Source organism: Dipteris shenzhenensis, chromosome 27 (assembly GCF_047967505.1).
Source record: "Dipteris shenzhenensis isolate YYH24624 ecotype China chromosome 27, Dip_SZ_1.0, whole genome shotgun sequence".
Classification (NCBI taxonomy): Eukaryota; Viridiplantae; Streptophyta; class Polypodiopsida; order Gleicheniales; family Dipteridaceae; genus Dipteris; species Dipteris shenzhenensis.
Window position 1 is genome coordinate 35,230,936 of NC_141622.1, and position 25,117 is coordinate 35,256,052.

General features: G+C 44.7%; 1 protein-coding gene across 3 annotated transcripts; it reads right to left on the reverse strand.

Moving 5' to 3' along the window:
* Positions 1-1,289: 1,289 nt before the first annotated feature.
* LOC147884212 (Ribosomal protein S5 domain 2-like superfamily protein) lies at positions 1,290-23,263 on the reverse strand. Of its 3 annotated transcripts, none has more exons than XM_087398540.1 (10): positions 23,025-23,263; positions 22,756-22,869; positions 21,521-21,621; positions 4,255-4,275; positions 3,596-3,668; positions 3,413-3,480; positions 3,137-3,269; positions 2,252-2,340; positions 2,102-2,139; positions 1,290-1,775 (listed from the first exon to the last, which is right to left on the reverse strand). In XM_087398540.1, the coding sequence occupies exons 1-9, from the start codon at positions 23,128-23,130 to the stop codon at positions 2,110-2,112; spliced, it is 735 nt and encodes a 244-aa protein (XP_087254666.1). In that variant the 5' UTR covers positions 23,131-23,263; the 3' UTR covers positions 1,290-1,775; positions 2,102-2,109. The 3 variants fall into 3 exon arrangements, with proteins under 3 accessions (XP_087254666.1, XP_087254665.1, XP_087254664.1); XM_087398539.1 differs by having other exon boundaries at positions 1,290-1,746; positions 23,025-23,262; XM_087398538.1 differs by having other exon boundaries at positions 1,290-1,758; positions 23,025-23,262.
* Between the last annotated feature and the right edge of the window lie 1,854 nt (positions 23,264-25,117).

Here is a 25,117-nt window from a genome sequence, read left to right on the forward strand (position 1 = left end):
AATGAGAAAGGGAGTTGGGTGTGGGTGAGAGGGCTATTGATGGTGAGGATGGGAGTGTATGAAAGTAGGTGAGGTGATGGCTGAAGTGAATGGGGACAGGTGAGGCACAAAAGGGAGCGAAAGGAGACACAGATTGGAGTGTACAAAGAGGGCGAGTGGAGGCACAATGGGGTCAAAGAAGGCACAAGGGATGTGGAGGCACAACCAACAAGGCTAGGCAGGAGGAGTGGTGGCTAAGGGCGGATGGGCTAGGTGTAGTAGTAGAGAAGGGTGAAGAGGGGATTGCAAGCAGAGCGAGAGCTACAAGGAGGATTACATGCGAGCGGTAGGGGGCTACAACACAGGCGAGAAGGGGCTACAGGAGCAATAAACCTGCAAGAGACAACGCCGATGAGGGATAGGAGAGCGCAAGTGGAAGGTGCTACAGAGCAGCATGAGCGAAGGGAGTTGCAAGGACGAGGGAATTGAGAGAGAGAGAGAGAGAGAGAGAGAGAGAGAGAGAGAGAGAGAGTTTATTAAAGTCTTTGGAAGACTGATGGGTCTATGAGACTGTGAAACCCTAGTACAATCAAGCTGTGAGGGTGGAGCTACTAAATGGGCATCCACACCAATGCATAATGTAAAAATAATGCAAAATGATAGTTCTAAGGAAAAGCCCTCAATCTACTCGGCAAAACCTCCAACACAAGATAAGGGTCGAAAAAGCTTGCCATTTGGACCGTTCGACATGTGCATGGGCGTGATGATTGGTTGGTCGATGTGGAGTTATGGCAAGAGATAGGTCACATTAAAAGGTCACGTGGAGTTTGCATGCAACATCACTTTGGTGGGAGAAATTTCTATCAAGTCAATAATAAGGAATGGAGCTACTACATAGTCGACACCTACCCGGAAATGAGATGATATTGTAGGACTCATGAGAGTCAGTTTGTAGTTCAGTTTGGTTCATAGCTAGCACACCATGCTGTAGGAGTCCTTAGTTGAGTCATGATCTTGAGGATCCTTTGTACAACATCAACAAGCTTGGTGGAGATGAGCTACCATTAGTTTACGTCTTATGTTCTGAGTCAATCTTAGTTTAGAGTCTTTTTAATTATCAAATTGTCAGCATCTCTTCATCTACTTCTTAAAATAGTGTATGGATGAGCTGTGGGATTCAACTATATGTGTAGACCTGAAATTTATGCAACCAGATTAGCACTAGTTTGACGAGTCATAAAATCCATTCAATTTAACTATCCTTAATATTATTAATAAAGTATGATGTTGCAAACCAAATTCCACAAAAAGTTGTTCAATTTGTTGCCCAAAACAATCGTAAACTTGTTACAAGCACTTGTTTCTTTTAAAGACACGTACACTATTTCATCTTTTTCCTTTCAATGAGAAACTTGACTTCTTTTTGGTCCACCAGTTCACATCCAAACATGGAGTTGGAAAAGATCTTTGATAACAAGTCCTCAGGTATCGCCAAAATGTGACACTCAAATCGTAATAGGTATCAAACTAGCTCCACCTGTGTGAATCGGATATCAGCAAGCTCTTATTCTTCATCACAAGAGAGCCTATTTCTTTTTCACCAAAGAATACGTAGAACATGATGACATATAGAGACACGATCTTGAAATGACCACCATCTCAATCTCCAACTACATCATAAACGTTCAAAATCACCCAAGTCCATCTGAAGTGCCCCAAGAAACTAATAGCAATTTGGAGCCCCTTTGGAGTATGCTTATAATTAACCTGCACACAAGCCTCCATGAAAGTAGCACCTACCAAAAATCAACAATTTGAATGAAATCCCTCTACATAATACATAACCACACACATGCACACCCACCCACATATGCTGCGTGCACGCATGTGCACGTGGCAAACACACATATATATACAATACATGTATGCATATGTATAAGTATATATTAAGTACATGTCTATCTATTTCGTGTTTATGAGTGCACACACGGGAGTGCAAGAGGTGCATGTATGCGTGTCATATATGTAACTTAGGAAATGAAACACTTGCAAAGATTATTATAGTAGAAGCCTTCTCTTGAAACTATTATAAAGTTGGACGCCAATGAAAAAAGCAAATTACCCTGAATGTTATTTTGTGGCAGCCATCTCCATTCCTCTCTGAATATACACATTATTAGGACAAGATTAGACTACATAACAAGTTGAAATTGCAATTAAATTTGGCACACGGCACATGATAGCATTATGGTTTGACAAACAAGATGCAGACCTGAACACGTTCTAAGCTTGTCCTTGCAAAATCAGCCACCTTGGAACTTGCTGCAAGACCTCGCTCCAAGCAATTGAAATAATCATCGACTGCCCAACAACAAGCCTTAGGAGCTATGTAACCCTCTATCTCTGTTTCAGCAGGAAATCACGTTGATCCTTTTCTCCTTCGTAATGAGAACATCATAGTATTAAGCGTTTCTAATCTCAGCCTCTGTTAAGAGTCAGATAGAATGTTCATAAAAGCAGCTTGATTGAATCTAAGACAGTCCTTGCACCAGCATAAAAGAAGGTATAGAATGTCAAAAAGACTCTCAACAGAAAGTACTTGCACTAGGCATGGGACTTGAAAAGAAAGTCATTGTTTCAATATTTGCGTCCATCATCTTAAGGAAAACAAAGCCAGCCTAGGTAAAGTACTCCCCTAGCTGTATTACACAGACGTCCAGCAGTCCCAAGACAGAATTGGAGATCAAAGAAAAATAATAAGATCTGCGAGGACACTGGGCAATGCTTTAGTGAGTATTTATGCAAAAAAAAACTTCAAAAGGACAACGTCACTACAGCTGCTCTGGTTGCAAGCATTCTAGAAGGGGTCATTCAGAAACTAAACTATTCAGGCTTCACAGCATGATCATACATAGCAATTCTTTTAGATTGCAAGTATGGAACAGACATTGTCTGGTTTCAAACAGAAGATTTGATAAAAGGAAGGGAAGTCCACTCACATTAAGCAGATTATATATTCCGCTAAATGCAGCAGTTTTGTGCACAATTGGAGCAATCCATTGTTGCTTTAGGTATTGTACAACTCTCAATCCATTCTTACTGATAATAAGTACACAGTTGCAAACAAGTGTGAATTTCTGAAAAACGTGAAGCTTACCAGACATGGCACCCCTTGTTATAGACGAAATAATGCCATATTCTATAGGTTCATTGTCAATCATCCGAGAGTCTGCAGCTGCCACAGACAAAGAGTGACCAGGGAAAACAAGACAGACATGCCCACGGAATTCCTGCAAGCAACAAGCACTATCTGAGATTTCAAATATAAATAATGAGATCAAGAACATGTCTCTGCAAGTAGATAAAACAGCTAATCAGCTGTTAAAAACCAAAAGACAAAAGTAGAGCTGAAAGCATGGGAAAGACCACGTACTTTTTCCTCTCCCTTTGTTGGATCAAGGCAGATTTCTTCTTTTGAATCAACAGCACAACTCACGGCAGCTGTAGGATCACAGAAAACATAGACAACTCACACGCCATGAGGCAAATGAAACAAGTTGAAACAAAATCCTCCCACAACCACAATCAAGGTAAGTGAAGGCTACAGATATCATACCGACAAGACCACTCATAGGAATTCCAGCATCAACAAGGGCCGCACAAGCTGCATTTACAGCACATGCTAACAGCTTCCAATATATTAAGTCAAGGAGCTCTCTCTCACACTTAACAACACAAATGCAGACTTAGCCTGACAGCTCTATGCGCTATTTTCATGCATTCATAGGTGAAACAACCCTTACAAGTTCGCCAAGCCAAAGCTAACCTAAATCCACAAGCTACCTGCAAGTACCACAACAAGTTAGAAGACAAACACAGGGACACACGTCACCAACCAACCATAGATCCTAGCACATAAGCACCCAAATCCCAGGTCAAACTACGTGTCCCATACCACACAGCCCATCCATGCAGAAGTGATGTTAGGCTTGGACAGGCTCCATCTGTGCTGGGTATTCTCAGGAGGCCCCACTCCCAAGAATGCCCCAATTGAGCTAAGGCTCAAAATTTGATAGGCATAGGGTGTCCTAGGCTCTGACCATCAATACAGCAAATGCAAATAGCATACACCTCATTAATTTGACCTAACTATACCCTTGGAAACCTCATAAGGGCTCCAAAACCTTCTTGATCGTTCTTCTATGCTAATACCTACAAGTACTATTTCGATTTTATAAACGACTTGCTTCAAAGAAATCTGCTGGAAAAGGATACTGCACCATCATCATTGACAACCTACATCAAGACGAATTATACAAAGTTAAAAATCAGTACTATGGCTACTAAATCTGGTCATATTAGAGCATAACCTGAATCGTCCAATCAAAATTCTGGATGCTAAGTAGTTACGGAAACAAAAAGACAATCTTTAATCATGGTTGCCTCAATAATAACAATCTAAAAATGCATGTACGTAAATACCATCATCCATAGTAGAATGATTAAATATTGCATGGTCTCCTTTAAAAATCCCCCCACCTGTGGGCTCCAAATGAGAGCTCTAAGGGTTGACACCTCAGCATACTTATGGGGAAGGGGTGAGGCTGCCAGGTGGGCAGCAAGTTTATTTGGGTAGGCTGGCTGCAGGGCTGGAAAGGGCCCAGCCATGAGCCTAGCAAAGGGCAAAAGGACTGCCACAAGGCACAAAAAGAAGCAACAGACTGGTTAGCAAAGACCCATAATGTGGTCGGCTTGTTTCCAAGAGAATGCACCTAGTCAGGAGGGCTGATCTCGTCAGCCAGATCAAGGCCAAGTTGGCCTACTTTGGAGGGAAACCTGCCCTATATAAAGGGCCCCTGGTAGGGGGCCAAACGTATTCTTCAGAGCTTAGATTGGGCTGCATACAGAGAGACCAGGAGGAGCTAGAAGTCTACTCAGCCTGCAAATCACCTCAATTGAGTGAAGAGCAATAAAAATACCATATACCAGCCAACGTTTCTTGCAAGACAAAAGTCCAGATGTCTACAGCACACCTAGGTATAGACCTATGAACAAATATGGAGAGGGGAGAGGAGACGAGTGGAGATGAGAGTAATGATATAAAGAACCGTTTGGAGTCCATCTTTGTTACTAGAGCAGAAGTCTCATCATAATCTTGACCATATTGTTGTGCAAATCCTTTTGCAACTAGTCTGGCTTTGTATCTTTCAATGCTTCCATTTGAATTGTACTTCACTTTTTAAACCCATTTGTTTGCTATGGCCTTCTTTCCTCGTGGAAGATTGCATAGTTCCCAAGTATTGTTCTTGTATAAAGCTTCATTTCTTCATCCATAGCAGTTTGCCATTCTGGCTTGTCAACTGCGTCTTCGAAGTACATTGGCTCTTCTGTAGCCATGATGGTAATCGTAAGGGCATTGCTTTTCCTTTCTGAGTTTATGTCAATCTGGCTAGTGGTCTGTGTTCCCAAGTAGATCATCTAAGTTGCTGCTCTTCTCAGGGTGTCTTTGGCAATTCTTGCTCTTCTTCATCAATCTTTTCTGTAGTTGAGAGAGTAATCGGGATGCCTATCTTCTGTGTATTTGATGTTTTTTATTCCAAAGATTACATCCCTGGAGATAATGGCCTTACAATCAATGGAATCATACAACTTGTATGCTCTGCTTTCTTCACTATAGCCAACCATGATGCATTTACATGACTTCAAATCCAATTTTCTGCGATGATCGTCATGTATGTGGGCATATGCTATGCAACCAAAAATGCGAAAATACCCAATGCGTGGCTTGTATCGAATGAATGCTTCACAAGGTGTGATACCCTGAATCGGTTTGGTTAGAAGCCGATTAATCAAGTAGTTTGCAGTGGCAATTGCTTTTGTCCAATACTGATTCGGAAGATGCTTCTCACTGAGCATTGCTCTAGCACTGTCTACTAAAGTACCGTTCTTCCTTTCAGTTCTTAAATTCTGCTGAGCAGCATCTGCGCAAGTGAATTGCCTTTGAATGCCATTACTTTTGCAAAATTTTATGAATGCTGAAGACAAGACATGTATTCACCTCCTTTGTCTGATCTCATGAATTTGATCTTTCTGTCTATCTAGTTCTTAGCCATGGCTTTGAATTCTTAAAATCTGAAAAAGACTTAAGATTTCTCTTTCAAAAAGTAAACCCAACAATATCTGTTGTAGTCGTTGATAAAGGTAAGGTAGTAAAGTGAACCATTGATGCTGTAGGTTTGTGCGTAACTCCATACATTAATCAAATCAAGAATACCTCGTGCTTGAGAGGTACTTCTGCCAAAGTTGGTTTGCTTTTGTTTACCAAAGCAAAATGCTTCACAAACTTTTTCAAGAAACTGAAGCTTAGGAATTCCAATGGCCATATTCTGATTTCTTAGATGTATCAAGATTTTGAAATTGATGTGTCCATATCTCTTGAGCCATACTGTGGAAAGTGGCATCGGTTGCAGTTAAGCTGACATGGCATGTAAATCTAGAACTGAAGCTAGCATTCTGAATAAGCGTGTCCTTCCTTGACTACTTTTCCTACTGGCTGATATCCTCTGGATTTGTCTCTGATAGTGCATTCATATTCGTCAAAGATGACTCGATAGTTGTGTTCTGTCATTTTTCCAACTTGCGAGATTTTTGCTGAACTTCGAAACATAGAGTACTATTAGAGGTCATCTCTTGATGTCACCATAGAGAGAGAGGGCCTTGCTTGTGGGTGCGCGGTGTGCCCGCCCAGTGAGTGAGGCTAGGGTAGAGAGTGCGGACCTCTGTTGTGGGTGTGCCTGTCCCCGTGAGGATAGACTAGGGTAGGTACTACGTGGTCCTTCTAGGCCCCATGCTGGTTCACATGCCCTTCCTTGGTTGCTCTTGTGTAGGCATATATTGCTGCACATTGGAGAGGCCTAGAGGCTGGGGGTGGCATGTCAGTTGGCCCTTGAGACGCAGTAGTTCATCCCTTATGGAGAGTTGTGCTCCCTTCTGTTGGTTGTTGAGCTATGTGTTCCGAGCTCTCGAGCAACCCACTAGATGTAGTGGGGTTTTCTCCAAAGCATAGTTACCAGAAACAGCCGTTTCTAGCCTGGAAACGAAAACACCATTTCGTTATCACAGTTTTTTTTTTTGGGCCTTTTTTTATTAAACTGTTTTTGTCTTCTTTTGATTAAAACGTTTTTCGCCGATTCGTCGCCTCCTGTCATCGTTTCTGCCGCCTCTCGTGTTGCTGCTCTCCATCATGTTGCTTTCCAGCGTCTCCATCTTTGATTCCTGGGCCCTCGCACCTGCAACCTGCTCTCCTCTCCATCCCTCCATCCTGCAGACTGGTAGCTGCTCTCCATCCTCAGTCTGCTTTCAACTCTCCATCCCTCTACTACCTCTTCTTTCTTACCTCTCCATTCTCCTTCTACGATCTACCTCTCATCCCCCTCTGACTCCTTCTACCTCCCCATCCTCCTTCTACCTCTCCATCCTTTCTCACCTCTCCATCCTCTCTGTCAAACTTCAGATTGTTGTAACTTCAAACTTGTTAGAAGTCAAAACTTAGAACTTAGACTTTAGTTCACGACACATGTTGATTACTGAAGCATCATTCATAAATAATAGATGATACTAGATAGATCAATCATTATAGGAATTTAGAATCATAGAAGCATGCATGATGCTTCAAGTATAGATAATTGTATTATGTATAATTTGCACTCTATTGATAATTGTATTATGTATAAAAAATAAAATTTAATACATAAATTATACCATATTGCCGTTTCTTCTGTTTCCGTTTCCGCGGGGTCCGGAAACCCTGTTTCCCTGGTTTTTCCTGTCTCTCTTTCTTCTGTTTCCATTTCGGCTGGCAAGTATGCTCCAGAGATCACTTGCAATTCTCGTGTGTCTCTCTCTCCTTTCTCTCCTTCTCAGTGTGTGTGTGTGTGTGTGTGTGTGTGTGTAGGCGTGCTATCTCTCTCTCTTCCGTTCATTTCCGCTGCACTTCTCACAAGTACATTTTTCACGAATCCTTTCGTACCAGTGAAATTGTTCATAGGAACAATGCCTTTCCCTTGAACTGGATTTGGTGTGTTATCTGTCGTGTAGATAATGCTCTTCTGTCCTTCTAATGGTTTCATCTCTGTGAACCATTGTTGATGCTTTGTCATGTGAGATGATGCGCCGTTGTCGATGTACCAAGAATCCTGATATGCCTGATCGACTTGATAATTGCATTCACCTATTGAATTGCAATTTATGTCAAGGTACACTATATCAGTCTTCTGCATATCCTCGCTTGCAAGAAACATATTCTAAGGTTCATTGGCATAATGACTGTGACCACTGCGCTGATTTTCTCTTCCTCAAAAATTTCCTTGATTACTCCTATATTGACCGCCTTGGTCATACTACTTCGTGCGGCAATCTCTTTCATAGTGTCCAAACTTATGACAGTAATTGCACTGAATGTTGGATACATTGGTGGACGCATTCCCTCGTCCTTGGAATCTTCCTTTGTTTGAATGATTTCCTCTTGGATGCTGATGCCCACTTTGCTTATGACTTTTCTCGAAAATTCTCTCGAATGCTCTTGGATTGACCGCCTTGGTCGTACTACTGTGTGCAGCAATCTCTTTCATAGTGTCCAAACTTATTGCACTGAATGTTGGACACATTGATGGATGCATTCCCTCGTCCTTGGAATGTTCCTCTGTTTGAATGATTTCCTCATGATGTGACGAGCGTATAGAGCACAGAAAATCGAGTGTTTTTTTTTTTGGAGCGCCCTCAAATTCTTCCTGGATCAAGAGATACGGCTTGATCTAGGTGGAGGGGCAAAAAGGATGAAAAATGATGATGTGGCAGTGATGTGGCCATTGTGTTCACATGCAGAGTGGCAAGGGGTGTGCCTGTGGAGTAGTGATGATGTGGTGGCTGGGTGCACATGCAGTGCCTGTGGAGAGGTAAGGGTGCCAAGAAGGAGTCAGTGCCACGTGGCAATGCTAAGATGGCTACTAAGGTGCAGTGACTAGGCAGTGATGACGTGGCTCTGCTGAGTTAGCAGATGACATGGCAGATGTGCTGAGATCTGCTGACATGGGTTCAGTGATGTGAGGATGCTAACATGGCATAAGCCCGAAGATGCTGACGTGGCGATCGTGCCACGTGGAGGATAAGGAGTGGTGATGTGTCAGCAGGGTCAATCTTGCTGATGAGGCTTATGCCACGTGTCTTAAGACTAGCCAAGTGTAGTTATCTCCAAGGGTTGGCTAGGACGTCGACTGGTGGAATCTTTTTACATGCGAACGAAATCTTCATCAGATTCTGTTGACGAAAAAAGATCCATCGAGGTTCGTGTTCAGGCTGCGTGCCAGTGGTCTACGTAGAGGATGTAGAAGTCAACTTGACCATGTGTTGAGCTTAAGAAGACGATCGGTGGCTGAAGCTAGCTATGGTTCGTCGTGGATGCCATAGTGTGTCGGTCATTTGCCAGTCAGTTGGAGGTAGCTATGTAGCCGTTGTGTGCAAGGCATTGCGTTAAGATAGCCATCGACCACGACGAGCCTTGTTAGCTGGTAATGGCACTGGACTGCTAGAGGTGATGCGTAGGTCGTTCTCTATATTGAGACGCTCGGGATTGCAAGAGCCCGATGGCTTAGTCGGTGAGAAGGTTGATGTTACGGGGGCGTGAAATTCTAAGTACTTTAATGTACTACAATACCATGACAACTTTGGTTTTAAAAGTCCAAGCATGGGCTTAATAATGTGTAATTAAACGCGGCATGGTGCCTAGCACATAAGCATAATTAATCCCTAGGCCCAAAGGCATTCCAAGGAATTAAAAGGGTGGTTGTTGGGAAATGATGATGTGGCATTTTTAATGGGCCCCCTAGAGGGCCATGTACCTTCAATGGCCCCCCCTAGAGTTCCAGGTGGCTCTAGTGCCTTCTACATGCTCCTTTGCCATTACTGGACCTTCCTGGGCCTTCTAAACTTCACATGTGTGGTTTTCTCTCTCATCTTGAGATTTTGGACTGGTTTTTCAGCCTCCTTCAGCTGAATTCCGTTTCCCTTTGTTGAGATTTTGGACTGGTTTTTCAGCCTCCTTCAGCTGAATTCCGTTTTTCTTCATAACTCCTCACCCGTTTGGATTCCTCGACTTCTATTTGGCCCGATGGCTTCCCCTCTGCCTCCCCTTCGTAGTAATATGCTTTTCCCTCCGTGCATTTGGTAGAACGGGCAGAGCTGAGCACTTCTTTTGCTGGTCGAATTTGCAAAAGTGGCTTTTTTTGGACCTTTTTCCTTCTACCGCATCCTGGACCTCTCCTCTTGCAAAGCTACAGCTTTCTGTTGAATTTCGAGTGGTCCCACGCGCTTGTTGACTGGTTTTTCTCAGTTTTGGAGGACTTTCCGGCAATGAAACTTCTCCAAAACCTTCTCAATGCATTCGTCTCTGAAGCACGCTTCTTTTGAGCCCAAGAACTCCCATTTCTTCACGACAGAAGTGCTTCTTTTCGCATTTCTCAGTGGAATTCTTGCTGGTCGGCTCTTGTAAATGCTCTTTCTTCATGCCTTTGCACTCCTCTTTGGCTGAGAATGCAATTGGGCATTGGCTACTATGTCCTCTTGGCGATTGAGGACTTGGTTCGAGTTTTCAGGGCTTGGTGAGTTGTGATTTTGCTGCTGCAATTTCTTTTTGCCATAAGCTATTGGTTGGCCTCGTGTGCTGCCTCTTTCTTGGCTCACAGGTGCCCAGGCAGTGCTACATGAGTCATTCTTTGGTTGGGTACTTTGCTGATTTTATTTTGGAGCTTTGAAAAGCTTTGTGAATGCCATCTGGAAACCACTCAAAGAGAGTGCAGCTGGGGTGCAGTGTGATTGCATCTGAACATCCAATGGAATTGCACTCGGAAAAGAGAATGCCTTTGGATTGAGCCTATGGGTTAAGTGCACTTATGTGATGGTGTTCTATGCTTGAAAGCCTTGCGAAGGCTTAGTGAATTGGGGCTGCGTGCTCAGTTGCAAGGAAGGTCTCCCAGATGCAACTTGTAATCATTTCACTGTGAAATATAAAGAAATACCGAAAGGGGCGCCACGGTGTTTGGGGCCAATCGGGTGCACTTGTCTATGTTTGTTGAGCAGGGGCATTCTAGCCTCCATCCCTTTTTCAATGGTTTTGTTTGTGAACAGATGGGTAAATGCCAAATGGTGATCATGCAATGGTTAATGGTTGTGATATATGCTTTGTGAGCTGTAAATAAGTGCTGAAGTGATTAAAGGTTTAGTTCCACTGCCCTCTGAGTGATTAGAGGCCGGTTTCATTGGTTCCATTGCCGAGATACCACACACTCTTTCTCAAGAGGTGGGCCTCGGTAGTTTGGTCGAAGAATATCTTTGCTGCACTTTTTGACAGCTGAATATTACAACCATAAACATGGTGAGTACCCATGAGCAAGGGAGCTCCACAACTCCTCAAAGGAGAAGGCAGGAAAGCCTTAATGATCCAGCTAGTGTAGCTGCAGGGAGCACAACAAATGCCTTTTGAGCAGGCCACACATGAAGCTACAACTGAGCTCAACGGTGATAGTAGTTCTAGCAGTGAGTCAGATGATGCTACTCTGTTGAATGTGTTAGAAATGACCCAACAGAGGGTACACGCAGCGGAAATAATGCCCAGGAGCTCACACAGTGTGCGGTGTGGGTGTGGAATCACAAACTTCTTTACTTATGTGCATTCAATAGGTGTGCAGACTCATCAATAGACAATGAACCAAACTAGATAGAGAAACCACCAAATAATATATTTCCGTCCACAACTATGGACACAATACAAGAGAGACAGATCCAGAGTCCCACCAGTGGTGTGGTCCTCTGATATTACCACAAAAGTCCTTCTCCTATCTGCTGGCTATCTCTAGACTAGAGTCTGCGTGCTCCACCTCGAGCGTGAGTAGACTTTCCGTCTAGAATGATCTTCTCCACCTTGCTGTCTGGAAACCAGTCTCGGTAGGCAGCTTCCTGCAGGCTAAGTCTGCAGCACAAAGCACTTCTTTCTCCTCCTGACTGTAGGCCCAAAGATAGCCCTGCTGCTGCTCTTTCTGCTGATGGAATTGCTGCTCCAGATGATGCTGAAATGAGGCCTGAGGCCTCTCCTTTTATAGGCCTCAAGGGCCTGGCCAGCCAACCGACTCAGTCTGTACAAAAACCGACTGAGTCTGTACAAAAAACCGACCCAGTCTGCTTGGGAAAAACTGCCCTTAAAGGGCTCACAATTCAGGCCTTTTATGGCCCAAACTTCCAGGGCTTTTGGCCCTCCATTCAAGGCAAATATGCAGCCTATAAAAGGCCTGCCACCTCCCCACTGCCAGTCACATTCCTTGCTGCAGATCTGAGCCTGCATTCCCTGCCATGTCTGTGCCACTGCAAACAGTGCGCCTCCATGTCCTAGATCCTGCGCAATCTGTCCCAGACTGTCTTGCTTCTGCTCCGTACTTTCCTGGCCCTGTGTCCTGCCCTTAACAGTCCTAGATGTGCTGCCCACATACCAGCCATGATGCTGTCTATGTGGCAGCCCCTTTCTCTCTTTTCCTGTTGGGCACAGCCCTAGGTCTCCCTCCCCCATGCTCTCCTCATATGGGGGCTTACAGATGGGGAGGTGACCTTTCCAACACCCCCTCTCACCGACACATCTCAGCCCAATGCCAACACGTCGATGAAGATGCTCCAGTAACTCCCTGGTCGTAGTCCTCTGGAACCTTTCGGTGTCGAAATCTTTTCCTGGCTTTTCATCCAGTGGCTCCTGCTCCACCAGGTCCGGTTCTGCTTCCGCACACCATCCTGGTACACAGGTCCATCTCTGGTACCACCTCCTGGTACCACCTCCTTCAGTCGCATTCCCGCCTCTGAACTTGAGCAACCCAGCCGTCACGATCTTCCAGTCGTCCCCCTCATAATGAGTGAACAACCTGGAGTCTTCCAAGCACCATGCTCTGAGGGTCTGTTTCAACCCGTCCTTCCTTTGGCAAGGTCTGCAACCAATGAATTTATCCAGATAACCTGGACCATGAACTCTCGCTGAGTTCTCAAGCAGGTACTCTTCTGGCTTCAGTACTCTTTGTCCACCACCTTCTAGCAATCTGCGTCCGAGATTTGAAGAAGCACCAAAACTTCCCCTTCTGCCTTCGAAGAAGGCCAATTCCTTCCAATCTCTTATCACCTGAGACAAATGAAGAGCAAAATCTCTCCACAGCATGCTATAAAGGCTCAAATGCAGAATATCAAATACATACCAGACTGTTGTACTGCCTCAATGTTTGCTCTGAAAGCAAACCCTGTACCTCAATGAGGCACCCGCCAAGATCCTGTGTAATCTTGTACTGTCCCCTTCTGAAGTCCGGCATCCATCTGACCATGAGACCCCAGGGCTTTCCATGGAATCCACCCTTGTGTCAGTGTCAACAGCTACACACCTGGAAGGTTCCAAGCACTCCATACTGTCCTTCACCTTCACAAAGGCATCTGACTCCTCGTCGACCCAACTCTCTATGTCAGACATCCTTACTGTGATTTCGGGATCAACATACCTGACCTCGGTAACACTCGGTGATGTCACAGGAACAATTCTTCGATTACCACATTAGCTTTGGCCTTTCCCTCTGAATCTGGGTCAGACTCCTGTTTGTTTTTCAGATCCGCCTTTTTCTTCCTGCAGTCCTTTGCAAAATGTCCGGGCGTATCACAATAGAAACACTTCTTCTTGTGCTTCCTCTTCGAAGTCCCCTCGTCATCAGAGTCATCTTTATTGGACTTGCCATTGTTAGGCTTGCCCTTTCCCTTACCTGCGGAATCCTTTACCAGCATCGCCTTGTCATCTTTGTCCCCGTTGTAGAGCTTCTCCCGAGCTTCCTCCTGTAGCAGTAAAGGACACAACTCCTCAAATGTCAGAGGTTTGGTCCTCTGTCCTCCTGTCACAGCCATAACAAAGCTCTTGAAACTCCGAGGCAATCTCCTCAGTACCATCAAGGCCAGATGGCATGAGTCCGTCTTCTGACCAATCGCTGCTAACTGATCCCGCACCACCTTGACCTTCGTCAGATGATCATGCACCGTATCGCCTTCTTCCATATCAAGATTGTAGAGTTGATGCTGAAGAAGCACGATCCGGGAGGTATTATATGTCTCGTACAGATCCTTCAGGATGCCCACGCCTCTACTGACGTCTCGGCTAGCTGGATATGCGGAAGAACAGAGTCCGCCGTAGTCCCTATTATCATTGCCAGGGCATGGGCATCTCTTTCTTCCCAAGCTTCAAGCTCCTCTCTGTCTACTGCCATGAGTACCTTCCCTTTAGTGTCCACCATGTCTTCCGGCTTCGACTCCTCTCCCGTGATCAGCTTCCACAGCTTCCGAGCCACTAAATGACTCCGGATCTTCACTTTCCAGATCGGGTAGTTAGTCCCGTCCAGGTTCCCAGACTCTCCAAAGTTAGGGATAGTGAAAGAGAGAAGACTGGAAGAGGAGGAAGGAATAGCAGGGGCTGAAGAGGCTGTCGACATCTCTGCTGTATATACCACACAGCAAAATCAACCAAACTCAAATGCAGTAACCCAGAACTCTGAACACACCTGACTGAACCTGAGTCACCCTCCTTCTCGCAAGGGCACAATCCTCCAGTCGTGAAAGTCGATTCCCTAGAGCTTCTGAATCAGGGTCGTCCTTCAGCAAGGTCCCTGCCTTCAGGCTTCCACACCTGTGAGCCTCCTACTTGGGCTCTGATACCATGTTAGAAATGACCCAACAGAGGGTACACGCAGCGGAAATAATGCCCAGGAGCTCACACAGTGTGCGGTGTGGGTGTGGAATCACAAACTTCTTTACTTATGTGCATTCAATAGGTATGCAGACTCATCAATAGACAATGAACCAAACTAGATAGAGAAACCACCAAATAATATATTTCCGTCCACAACTATGGACACAATACAAGAGAGACAGATCCAGAGTCCCACCAGTGGTGTGGTCCTCTGATCTTACCACAAAAGTCCTTCTCCTATCTACTGGCTATCTCTAGACTAGAGTCCGCGTGCTCCACCTCGAGCGTGAGTAGACTTTCCGTCTAGAATGATCTTCTCCACCTTGCTGTCTGGAAACCAGTCTAGGTGGGCAGCTTCCTGCAGGCTAAGTCTGCAGCACAAGGCACTTCTTTCTCCTCCTGACTGTAGGCCCAAAGATAGCCCTGCTGCTGCTCTTTCTGCTGATGGAATTGCTGCTCCAGATGATGCTGAAATGAGGCCTGAGGCCTCTCCTTTTATAGGCCTCAAGGGCCTGGCCAGCCAACCGACTCAGTCTGTACAAAAACCGACTGAGTCTGTACAAAAAACCGACCCAGTCTGCTTGGGAAAAACTGCCCTTAAAGGGCTCACAATTCAGGCCTTTTATGGCCCAAACTTCCAGGGCTTTTGGCCCTCCATTCAAGGCAAATATGCAGCCTATAAAAGGCCTGCCACCTCCCCACTGCCAGTCACATTCCTTGCTGCAGATCTGAGCCTGCATTCCTTGCCATGTCTGTGCCACTGCAAACAGTGCGCCTCCATGTCCTAGATCCTGCGCATTCTGTCCAGACTGTCTTGCTTCTGCTCCGTACTTTCCTGGCCCTGTGTCCTGCCCTTAACAGTCCTAGATGTGCTGCCCACATACCAGCCATGATGCTGTCTATGTGGCAGCCCCTTTCTCTCTTTTCCTGTTGGGCACAGCCCTAGGTCTCCCTCCCCCATGCTCTCCTCATATGGGGGCTTACAGATGGGGAGGTGACCTTTCCAACAGAATGCACAGCTTGCAAGTGCAGTGTCTGCTTTGACTCAGCTGGCTCAAAATTTGGCTCAGATTGTGCAAACAAATGCCAAGAAAAAGAAGAAATCAAGAAAGCACAAGCACGGAAAGAGTGAGTACACACATGCATCAGCTTCTCATGGCGGACCGCACACTCATGCATCAATTTCCCATGAGGGACAGCCATCAAAAATGACTCAGGAAGTGACTTCCAAGAGAGAGGAATCACCCAAAAGAGCACTTGAGAAAGAGGTACAAAAAGTACAGCCAGTGCAACAGTATGAGCAGCCAGCACAAGGCCTTGGTTTGGATACTTCTACTCCTCAAAATAATAATGTGCAGTCCATAAATGTGGCTCAACCACCTCAGCCATATTTGAGGCAGCAACCTAAATATTTTGGTACAGATTCTATCTTTGATGCTATGTTGATTTCACTGCCAATTGGGCATAGAAAGCAAGCCATGTATGACAATGTGGGAATGCAGCCAGGCATGCAAGCCACAGCATATGCTCCCATGCCTAATGTTCAGCCAAGCATAGCTCTCCCTAGTGAAGGGAATGCTGCAAATATACAGCCATCTTTGGGACAGCCAATATCAAATGTATATAAAGAATTTAAGGATGGTGGTTCTCATGTCAAGTTTGATACATATAATGGAGTACAGGACAAGTACAAAGCCCTCACATTCCTTCAACAGTTTGATGCTGCATTTCTTGGGGGTTTGTTTATAGAAGCATCCAAGATGAGGAAGGTCGCCACATTTTTGAAAGGCAATGCACTTAAGTGGTACACCAACCTTATGCTTCATGGAGATGCACCTGCTACTTGGCTGGAATTTAAGCAAGTGTTCTCTTCTACTTGGCTTACTCCAACTTTTGAAGTTGAAGTACTTTCACACTGGCACGACTTGTCATACAAACTTTGCAAGAATCTTGATGATTACACCAAGAGGTTTTGGGATGTTTTGCTGCCATTGAGCTCTTACAAGCATGAAAGAGCAAATAGAGAGGTACTGTTGTGGATTGCCTAGTGAGCTACATGATTATTGCATCAAAACCAAGGTAGGTTCTATGACTCAATTAATTAAGAATGCAAGGACAGCATATGCATGAATGCAGGAGAAGAATTTGGGCTTTATGGACAGCAAGAGAAAAGACAACAAACGGGCTGCCAAAAACCAGGATAAGGACATCAAATCTAAAAATAAAAATTATGGCAAACGACCGTTTTAAAAGGGAGGAAAAGCCCAATTCAAAGCTGGTCAAAGGCGTGGACAGCCTAATAAACAACCCCGTACCAAGTTATTTGATGAAGAGAAAAAGTCACTCATGGAGCAAAACAAATGTTTTATATGCAAAGGAGAGGGACACCGCTCTTATGATTGCCATCCAAGAAAAGAGACAGGTCAGATGATGATAAGAATGGTGATAAACGAGGTAGCTTACAGGCTGAAGTTGCCTCCGCACTGGAAGCTACATAATGCCTGTCATGTGAGCTTATTAAAGCAATATCATGGAGATATTCTCGATGATTTACCTGATGAGGTGCAGCCTGAAGTGAAAGAACAGGATGAACTTCTGGTCCCAGAGCAGATTCTGGCACACAGAGATAGAAAGCTCAAGGGTAAAGTTATTCGTCGCTACTTGGTAAAATTTCAAAATTACCCATCACTTGATGCGAAATGGATGGAGGAAGGTGAACACCTGGGATATTGCAGCTTTATCTTGATGCTTTTCAGTTAGAGCCGACTGCGGTCCGGGCTCCTACAGGTAGTTCAGCAGAGCGAGCGTCTGGAGCATTACTTGGTGTTCGAGAGGGGGGTAGCACCTCCACTCCCTCAGTACAGACGGGCTCACCGTGATTTCATGAGGTCGCTTGATGACACTGTATGTTTCATCTGAGATACTGAACTGACAGTATTTCTCTTGTGAGACTTCATGATATTGATGCATCTTGACTATTGATCGCCGAGGATCACATAGATTTTGAGCAGTGTATATGGATGGATGCATGCCTCTCCCAGCCATATTTTCACTGTATACTCTTTCATGCTCACTCCTGTGTTTTGGGGCACCAAACTGTGGTTTGTTGTTTCAAGAGAGGGGTATGTTACGGGGGCGTGAAATTCTAAGTTGTGATTTTGCTGCTGCAATTTCTTTTTGCCATAAGCTATTGGTTGGCCACGTGTGCTGCCTCTTTCTTGGCTCACAGGTGCCCAGGCAGTGCTACATGAGTCATTCTTTGGTTGGGTACTTTGCTGATTTTATTCTGGAGCTTTGAAAAGCTTTGTGAATGCCATCTGGAAACCACTCAAAGAGAGTGCAGCTGGGGTGCAGTGTGATTGCATCTGGACATCCAATGGAATTGCACTCGGAAAAGAGAATGCCTTTGGATTGAGCCTATGGGTTAAGTGCACTTATGTGATGGTGTTCTATGCTTGAAAGCCTTGCGAAGGCTTAGTGAATTGGGGCTGCGTGCTCAGTTGCAAGGAAGGGTCTCCCAGATGCAACTTGTAATCATTTCACTGTGAAATATAAAGAAATACCGAAAGGGGCGCCACGGTGTTTGGGGCCAATCGGGTGCACTTGTCTATGTTTGTTGAGCAGGGGCATTCTAGCCTCCATCCCTTTTTCAGTGGTTTTGCTTGTGAACAAATGGGTAAATGCCAAATGGTGATCATGCAATGGTTAATGGTTGTGATATATGCTTTGTGAGCTGTAAATAAGTGCTGAAGTGATTAAAGGTTTAGTTCCACTGCCCTCTGAGTGATTAGAGGCCGGTTTCAGTTGATGGCCTAGTCGGCGGCTTAGGTGGAGCGCTCGCGTAGCTGCGTTGAGCCGACTGCTGTGCTACAGAGGAGGAGCCGTGTGATGTGGATGGAGGCGCTGTGGTCAGTTGTTGAGTCGTGTGTAGAGCTCGGTGTAGATGGCGGAGGAGCTTGTAGATGCTGCATAGAGTGTAGAAGGCAGCGTAGAGCTCGGAGGCTGGTTGATTTGCTATGCATGCAAGTCGATGGCGGTTGGTGCTACGGCCCGTTGGCTGAGTTCTTGGAGCCCTCTTGTGCTGGAAGCTCGTTTTCAGTTGTATGAGCTGCTTGGATCGTAGAAGGAGTCAACTCGTGTAGGAATGATAGATAGAGGCCAGTCGATTCAGCTGCTGGTATGCAGCCCGTGAAGGCATGGTGATTTGCTGCATCTTGAAGGCGTTGCTTGGAAGCTGTAGATGGAGGGGTGGTGGTCGTAGATGGAGCTGCCAGCCGCTCGGTGCTTGGAAGTCTATTTTACTCCCTCTCTCTCCTTCAAAGCAGTATAGAGGAGTAGAGATCTCTCCTTAGATCTCTCTCACAAAGATTTCTTTCTCTCAAATCTCAAAGTGCTCTCTCACACGAATAAAAATAGATCTATCTAAAACTGTCTCTCGATTCTTTCGCTCACAAAACTAATAAACTAATGAGCGCAGATTTCTCTCAAGCCAATGGACGGAATTTCTTCATCCAAAATGAAGAGAAATTCTCTCAACGGACGTGAGGTGTAAGGAACTCACGATCACTCAAGAGAACTCTCAATCACTATCTCTCACACACTCTGATACGGATCACAATGCCTCAACGGAAGGCAAGGGAGCTATGATCCCATGCACAAATATGGAAAGAGGAGAGGAGAAGAATGGAGATGAGGAGAGAGGGTACAGCTAGAGAGCACACCACAAATGACTAACTGTACACTAGATCTAGGGTTAGGGTTTCTAACCCTTTCCTTTATAGCGCTCTATGTGTTAGTGATATGCACAGTATCGAACACATGATGTTGAGATGGTTTCTCAACAACCTACTCACAAACAGAGAGCATAAGGGTGCAGCAAAGGGAGCTTTGTCTTCAACACACCTTGGGAGCAGGACTTATGTAGGAGTGCTGAGCCTTGAGCAGCTACTGAAGCCTACCAAAGAGGTGCGTGGCAGAGAGGAGGAGCCCTTACAGAGGGTGCAGAAAAACAGAGCCTTGTTTTTGTACCTTACCTCAGGGATTGTTTCCAGAGGTGTCCGTACATATGTTGGCAAGTTTTTGTACTTGAGATTTATCTCTATATATCTTTCTGTTTTGGATAACATGTGAGTACTCTTTCAGACTCTTATATTTAAGTAAAGCACAGGTATTTGAGTTGTATTCCGCATTAGTGTCTTGTGATCTCTGGATGAATCTTCCGCTGTGGGGTGGTGTTGGCCTTAAGCAAGCAACCTACCTCTACTTCTCTAACAAGAGTCATGAGCATGCCCAAACTCATCCTCTAAAGACACAACACATAGTGAAGTTTCAATCTCATGATAGTCGTTCATAAGGTTGAAAACCATAAACTCCACCACGCATAGCAGGCACTAGCTACTACGACATTCCCTCCGACGTCACCAGTGCCCAACGTTTGGGTGTAGACCATAGTATAAACACATGCTCTTACACATACAAATCCACACATACTTGAGCATCAATACAAATGACATCTCAAACATATTCTCTCACACAAGGGCTGGCAGAGGGTCTGCCAGTCAGCAGTCAGGAGAGTAGGTCAAGCCTCACAGGATCGGCTGTATGGATTGCTGGTCAGGGCAGAACTGAGGCAGGGTCAGCCTGCCTCTGGTCGGACGCTGCAGGGGCCTCTTCGACCGGACTAGGGGGCATATTAGCTCTATAAATAGGGGCCCCAATTGGAGGTCCATGCAATCATTTGCACCACAATTTGGCTGCAGATCTTCATCTGGAAGAAGAGCAGCAGGGAGGTCTATTGGAGCAGCAATTTGCCAGCCCACTGAAGCTCATTGGAGCACGCATGCTGACATATGTTGGAGGCGTTCTACGCAGGTAGAAGGGAGCATCCAGAGGTGCCTACAACCCACATCTAGGCAGCACACAGGCTGCTACACGTAGATAGAGTGAGCACACCATTTTGTATCATGGTTTGCCTATTTTGGAGCTTTCTTTGATACATGTTTTGACTGTTCTACTCCAGTGGAGAGTGCGCAGAGAGTCTGTAAGCCTTCCAAGGACCAGAAAAGCCTTTCTTATAAAGGAGGAGGGAGACCCCCAGCCGCCACCTTCCAGGTCGTGCCTTCAGCTCTTTTTGTTCCCCAGGGCTCTAATGGCCTGTGTCTGAAATTTACTTACAGTAACACTTATGGCACAAGACGGAGTGAGATTTGTTTTGCATTGTGTAAACCCTGTGTCTGAAATTTCCTTCAGCAACACTTGTGGCACAAGACGGAGTGAGATTTGTTTTGCATTGTGTAAACCCTGAGACAAGTCTTCCGCTGCAGGAGTTTGCTACAGCAAGCGACTCTATTTTCTGTCATTGATTTGGACATGATACAGGCATAGCTTCCCTCACATTCTCAGACAGCAAATAGTGCATCACTCCTCGCACCATAAGGGAGTGCTTGGATGTCAATCGAATGCTTGGCAGCTACTGACATCAAACAGAAAGGAGAGCATGTCTGTATTGTGGTGGAGAGCCTGCTTTGGGCAGTATCCATACAAATCTAGTTGTCTTCTCATGTGTGTCAGCTATCCTTGGAGTTTAAGATAGCTTCTGCTGGTGTGCATAACTGCATGGTGAAATTCTCTCATAGATTTTACATGCAAGATAAAAACAGCTGTAAACAAACTAAAAAACTTATTATCGGCACACGTTTTCTGGAGCACATAAATAATACACTGGTCACGTCAATTTACCTGAATAATGACAGAAATGGCAGTATTAGGATGCATTGCAGTGAGAACAATGCTTTCCAACGTTTTCCTTAATATCAATTCTGCTTCTTTCTCAGCATTTCCTGGCAACCATTATATACAATCAATAGTTGTGTGAAAAGTAACAAGTACAAAGTAACATAAAAGACTGCCTATAGCAAAAAAGATATAAAGATTCAAACTACAGAGAGAGTGCTATTCAAAAAGTCATATCCATAGATGTGCTAGGGGCTAAAAACTGCATGGAGATGAAACAACCAAGACATAAATGCATTAAAAGAATTGCCAAGGATGAAGTAATCAAGAGAGGCAAGTGACAAGAGGCACCAGTAACAAGCGTCACAAGAAGGCTATCAACCACCTTCCACTCAACACTTATGTGAATAAGAAGGGTGGATGCCTTTTTTTATACCCTAACACGAGCCTAGCTTGATTAGCCCACCAAAAGACCCTACTGGGCCAACATCTAGACTCCATGGCCAGCCTGTTTCTTGAAGTCGAAGCCATCAAGTTTTCCTAAAAATCGGCTAATTGGATCAAAGTGGGCTTGCTGATTTCCACATCTTGATACAGGCAGCTAGGTTAAACGATCAGAGGATGGTCAACCAAACTGGGACGTGTTGTAAGGTGGCCTAAATTGACCTGCAAGATGCCCATAGCGTAGATGAGCATTTCCCAATCTAATGCCCCCTCTTCAGTGATCATGTGGGATCTATACCCACCAGCAAACATAGGCTGCACTCATTCCAGTCATATGTGAGGACCTTCATGAAGTTGTCACTTAATTATCATGTCCTGTAGCTCAAAACTCTTTCCTCTGGTCTACTGGCGGATGTAATGGTATAACTCTCGATATGTTTCGTGCATGCATGGACAGTTCCAAGACAGTGCCCAGCGGTACTTACAATAAATGAGTATGGCTTTATCCTGAGCCGAACCCATACCCTTGGCTGGCTGTGCCTAATAAAGCTCGTGAATCATTTTTGCTGGATCTGTGAATGGCTTGCAGAACTTTATGCACATTATCTCGTAGGCATAATTTGCTAAAATATGAAGCTGCCATGTTTCCTCCGCTAGATAGTGTGCCCTAGGAAGTATATGAGACAAGAAACTGAAAACTTTCATCGAACATATGTTTTAATTGAGGCCAGTTTACTACGAGGGATTTTAAAGATGTACACAGGACACGAAACTTTTTCCTTAGGACTAGAACAAACCTGCAATTCCTGTTTTAGGCTTCCATGTCACTTCCAGAATCGCACGCTCTGCGTTTTCTCTCCTCCCTGAAACCGCTTTTGGACCGTACACAGCAGCAAGCACAACAGTGTTCTCTATTGGAACGGCAAGCACAGCAAAAAAACATGCGGGCTTATTGAGGCAGATAAAGGATTGCTTGCTTAAATTGCATCACATACAGGTGCAGCATAATGCACTTCACATTCCAAGAATAGTGAAAGAAGAGAAATAAACTGGGGAAGAGCAAGACCTTGCGACCAGCGAGCAGAGCCGTCGGCCCTCTGCAGCAAACCACGCGAACAAACAAGAGGCCGCAGCTGATTAGCACTGCGGCCATCAGACCTTGCTTGAGCCATGGCAGCATTTCTTTGAGAGAGAAACTAGAGAATTTATAGTGCACCATGATTGGAGGGAAAGTCCACCGGGAGCACTTTCCCTCGATGAACGTGCTCCTGCAGCACTTTCCCGACCATTTGAGTAAAGTTTCCATGATAAGCCTCCCATAATTATCGCAAATTGTGCTCGTCGTGTCTCGAGTGCGTTTGCCTCTGTGCACTCATGCTTTGTGCCACGCGTTGCCTGTGCGTACTCGTACTTTTCGTTGTTTGCACGCCTTCTACCGCTAACCTGCTGCTCTAGCCACCATCTCAACCGCATGCGTCCCACCACATAATGCTGCTACACAACTAGCAATCGCCATGTCATCAACCCACAGTCTGCCTCTCCTCGTGCTTCAGAGTTCACGTAGTCTCTTCTTGTGCTCCGTGCATGTCATCACTGGACACACTGTTATGATCGCATAGTCTGCTCTGCTTTGTGAGCGACTGTTGACTACAACATGTGGGGAGGCGAGTAGTTGACGATGCTGCGACATGGCGTTGGTGGGTGTGTGATGTGTCGAATGAAAGTTTTATCCTCTGTAGCTTTCTAGCTCGTTGAATCCTTACGTGTTAATTTTTAATGGATTAGTTTCTTGGTTTTACTTTGATGTTGCCTTTTTACCCTTAGTTTGATTTAGAAAGGTCTTTAATCAAATGGTGGATATTGATCTTCCACCGACCTTGAACCTTGACGTTAGTAAACTTAACTAGTTTAGTTAAATTCTAACAATTTTATGTTATGGTGTTAAGTAATAACTTTGGATTAGTACTTATGATCATATGGCTTCTTCTTTTCAAAGGCTTTTAAACAAGTACCCATGGATAATTCAAAGCACGCACCCAATGGATATGTATGTCATATTACATGGTTGATTTGGAGCACACACCTAATGGATAGGTGCAATTTAAAGAATTCACGTTTCTTTGGAATGGTGTGAATCATTAAATGTGCTTATATTGCTCTTTTTCTTCTTTTTTGGCCTGCCCATCAAAAGGCCTTAGTGAAGATGTGTGATAAGAAATGAAAAATAGGTATTTTTAAAGACATTTCTTTTTATTTTAAAGCGATTGGTCCAAGTATGCTCCATTTTTTTGTGGGTTTTTCCCTAAAGTCACCAGTGCAATGTTGTTGCCACATGTGTTTCAGTCAGTAATAGTACAAGTCAAAGCAGATTTGGATCACAATAAGCTTGTACAACGACTAGCTTCTTGTATGGTTACAATCATCATCAATAGCTTGTTTGCCCATTAGCTGAAGGCTATGTTTCTTGGAGGCCAAGGCCATAATAGCTTGAAGGGCTTAGCCACTGATAAAGAACAACTTGATCTTTCAGTAGCAGGAATATTTATGTGAGAAGCCTAAATCTAGTTAGCTCTCAAGGAAGCTAATATAAGACCCAAAATAATCAACACCTCGATGAATAACTGGCATTCTAGTTACTACATTTCGTGAAGACATAGCAGGAGCCTTGGTAGCTTTAAAGGCAAGTTTACTTGAAGGTGCAACCGCCTAGTCATTGGGGGAGGGGAATGAGTACTTTGATGCCTCAAGGACACTAGGCGGACATGAAGTTTCAACTTCTTCTTTGAATGTGTTGGGTATTGCAGAGGTTAGTCTTCAAGTGTTGAACAATCCCATTTGAAATCACAAGTCTGTGTAGGAAGAGATGAGAACTCTGATGCAGGCTCATCTCTGAGCATATATGGCAACCCAGATGAGCCTTTGAGACGAATCCGTAGTCAAGGACATGAGCCAAATATCACTGATTGTTTTTAGTGTTGCTAGATGACTCGTTTAGAAAGCACGTCAACTCTAGCTTATAACTGTTGGTGAAGCCTTAGAATAGAGAGCCTTCTCAGACAAAGTGTCCTGCAAAGTAGATAGAGGGAAAACTGCAAATGTTGATGCTAGACCTTGAGGCTACTCCTCAGGCTAGAGCTTGGGTGTCAATTAAAATGCTTT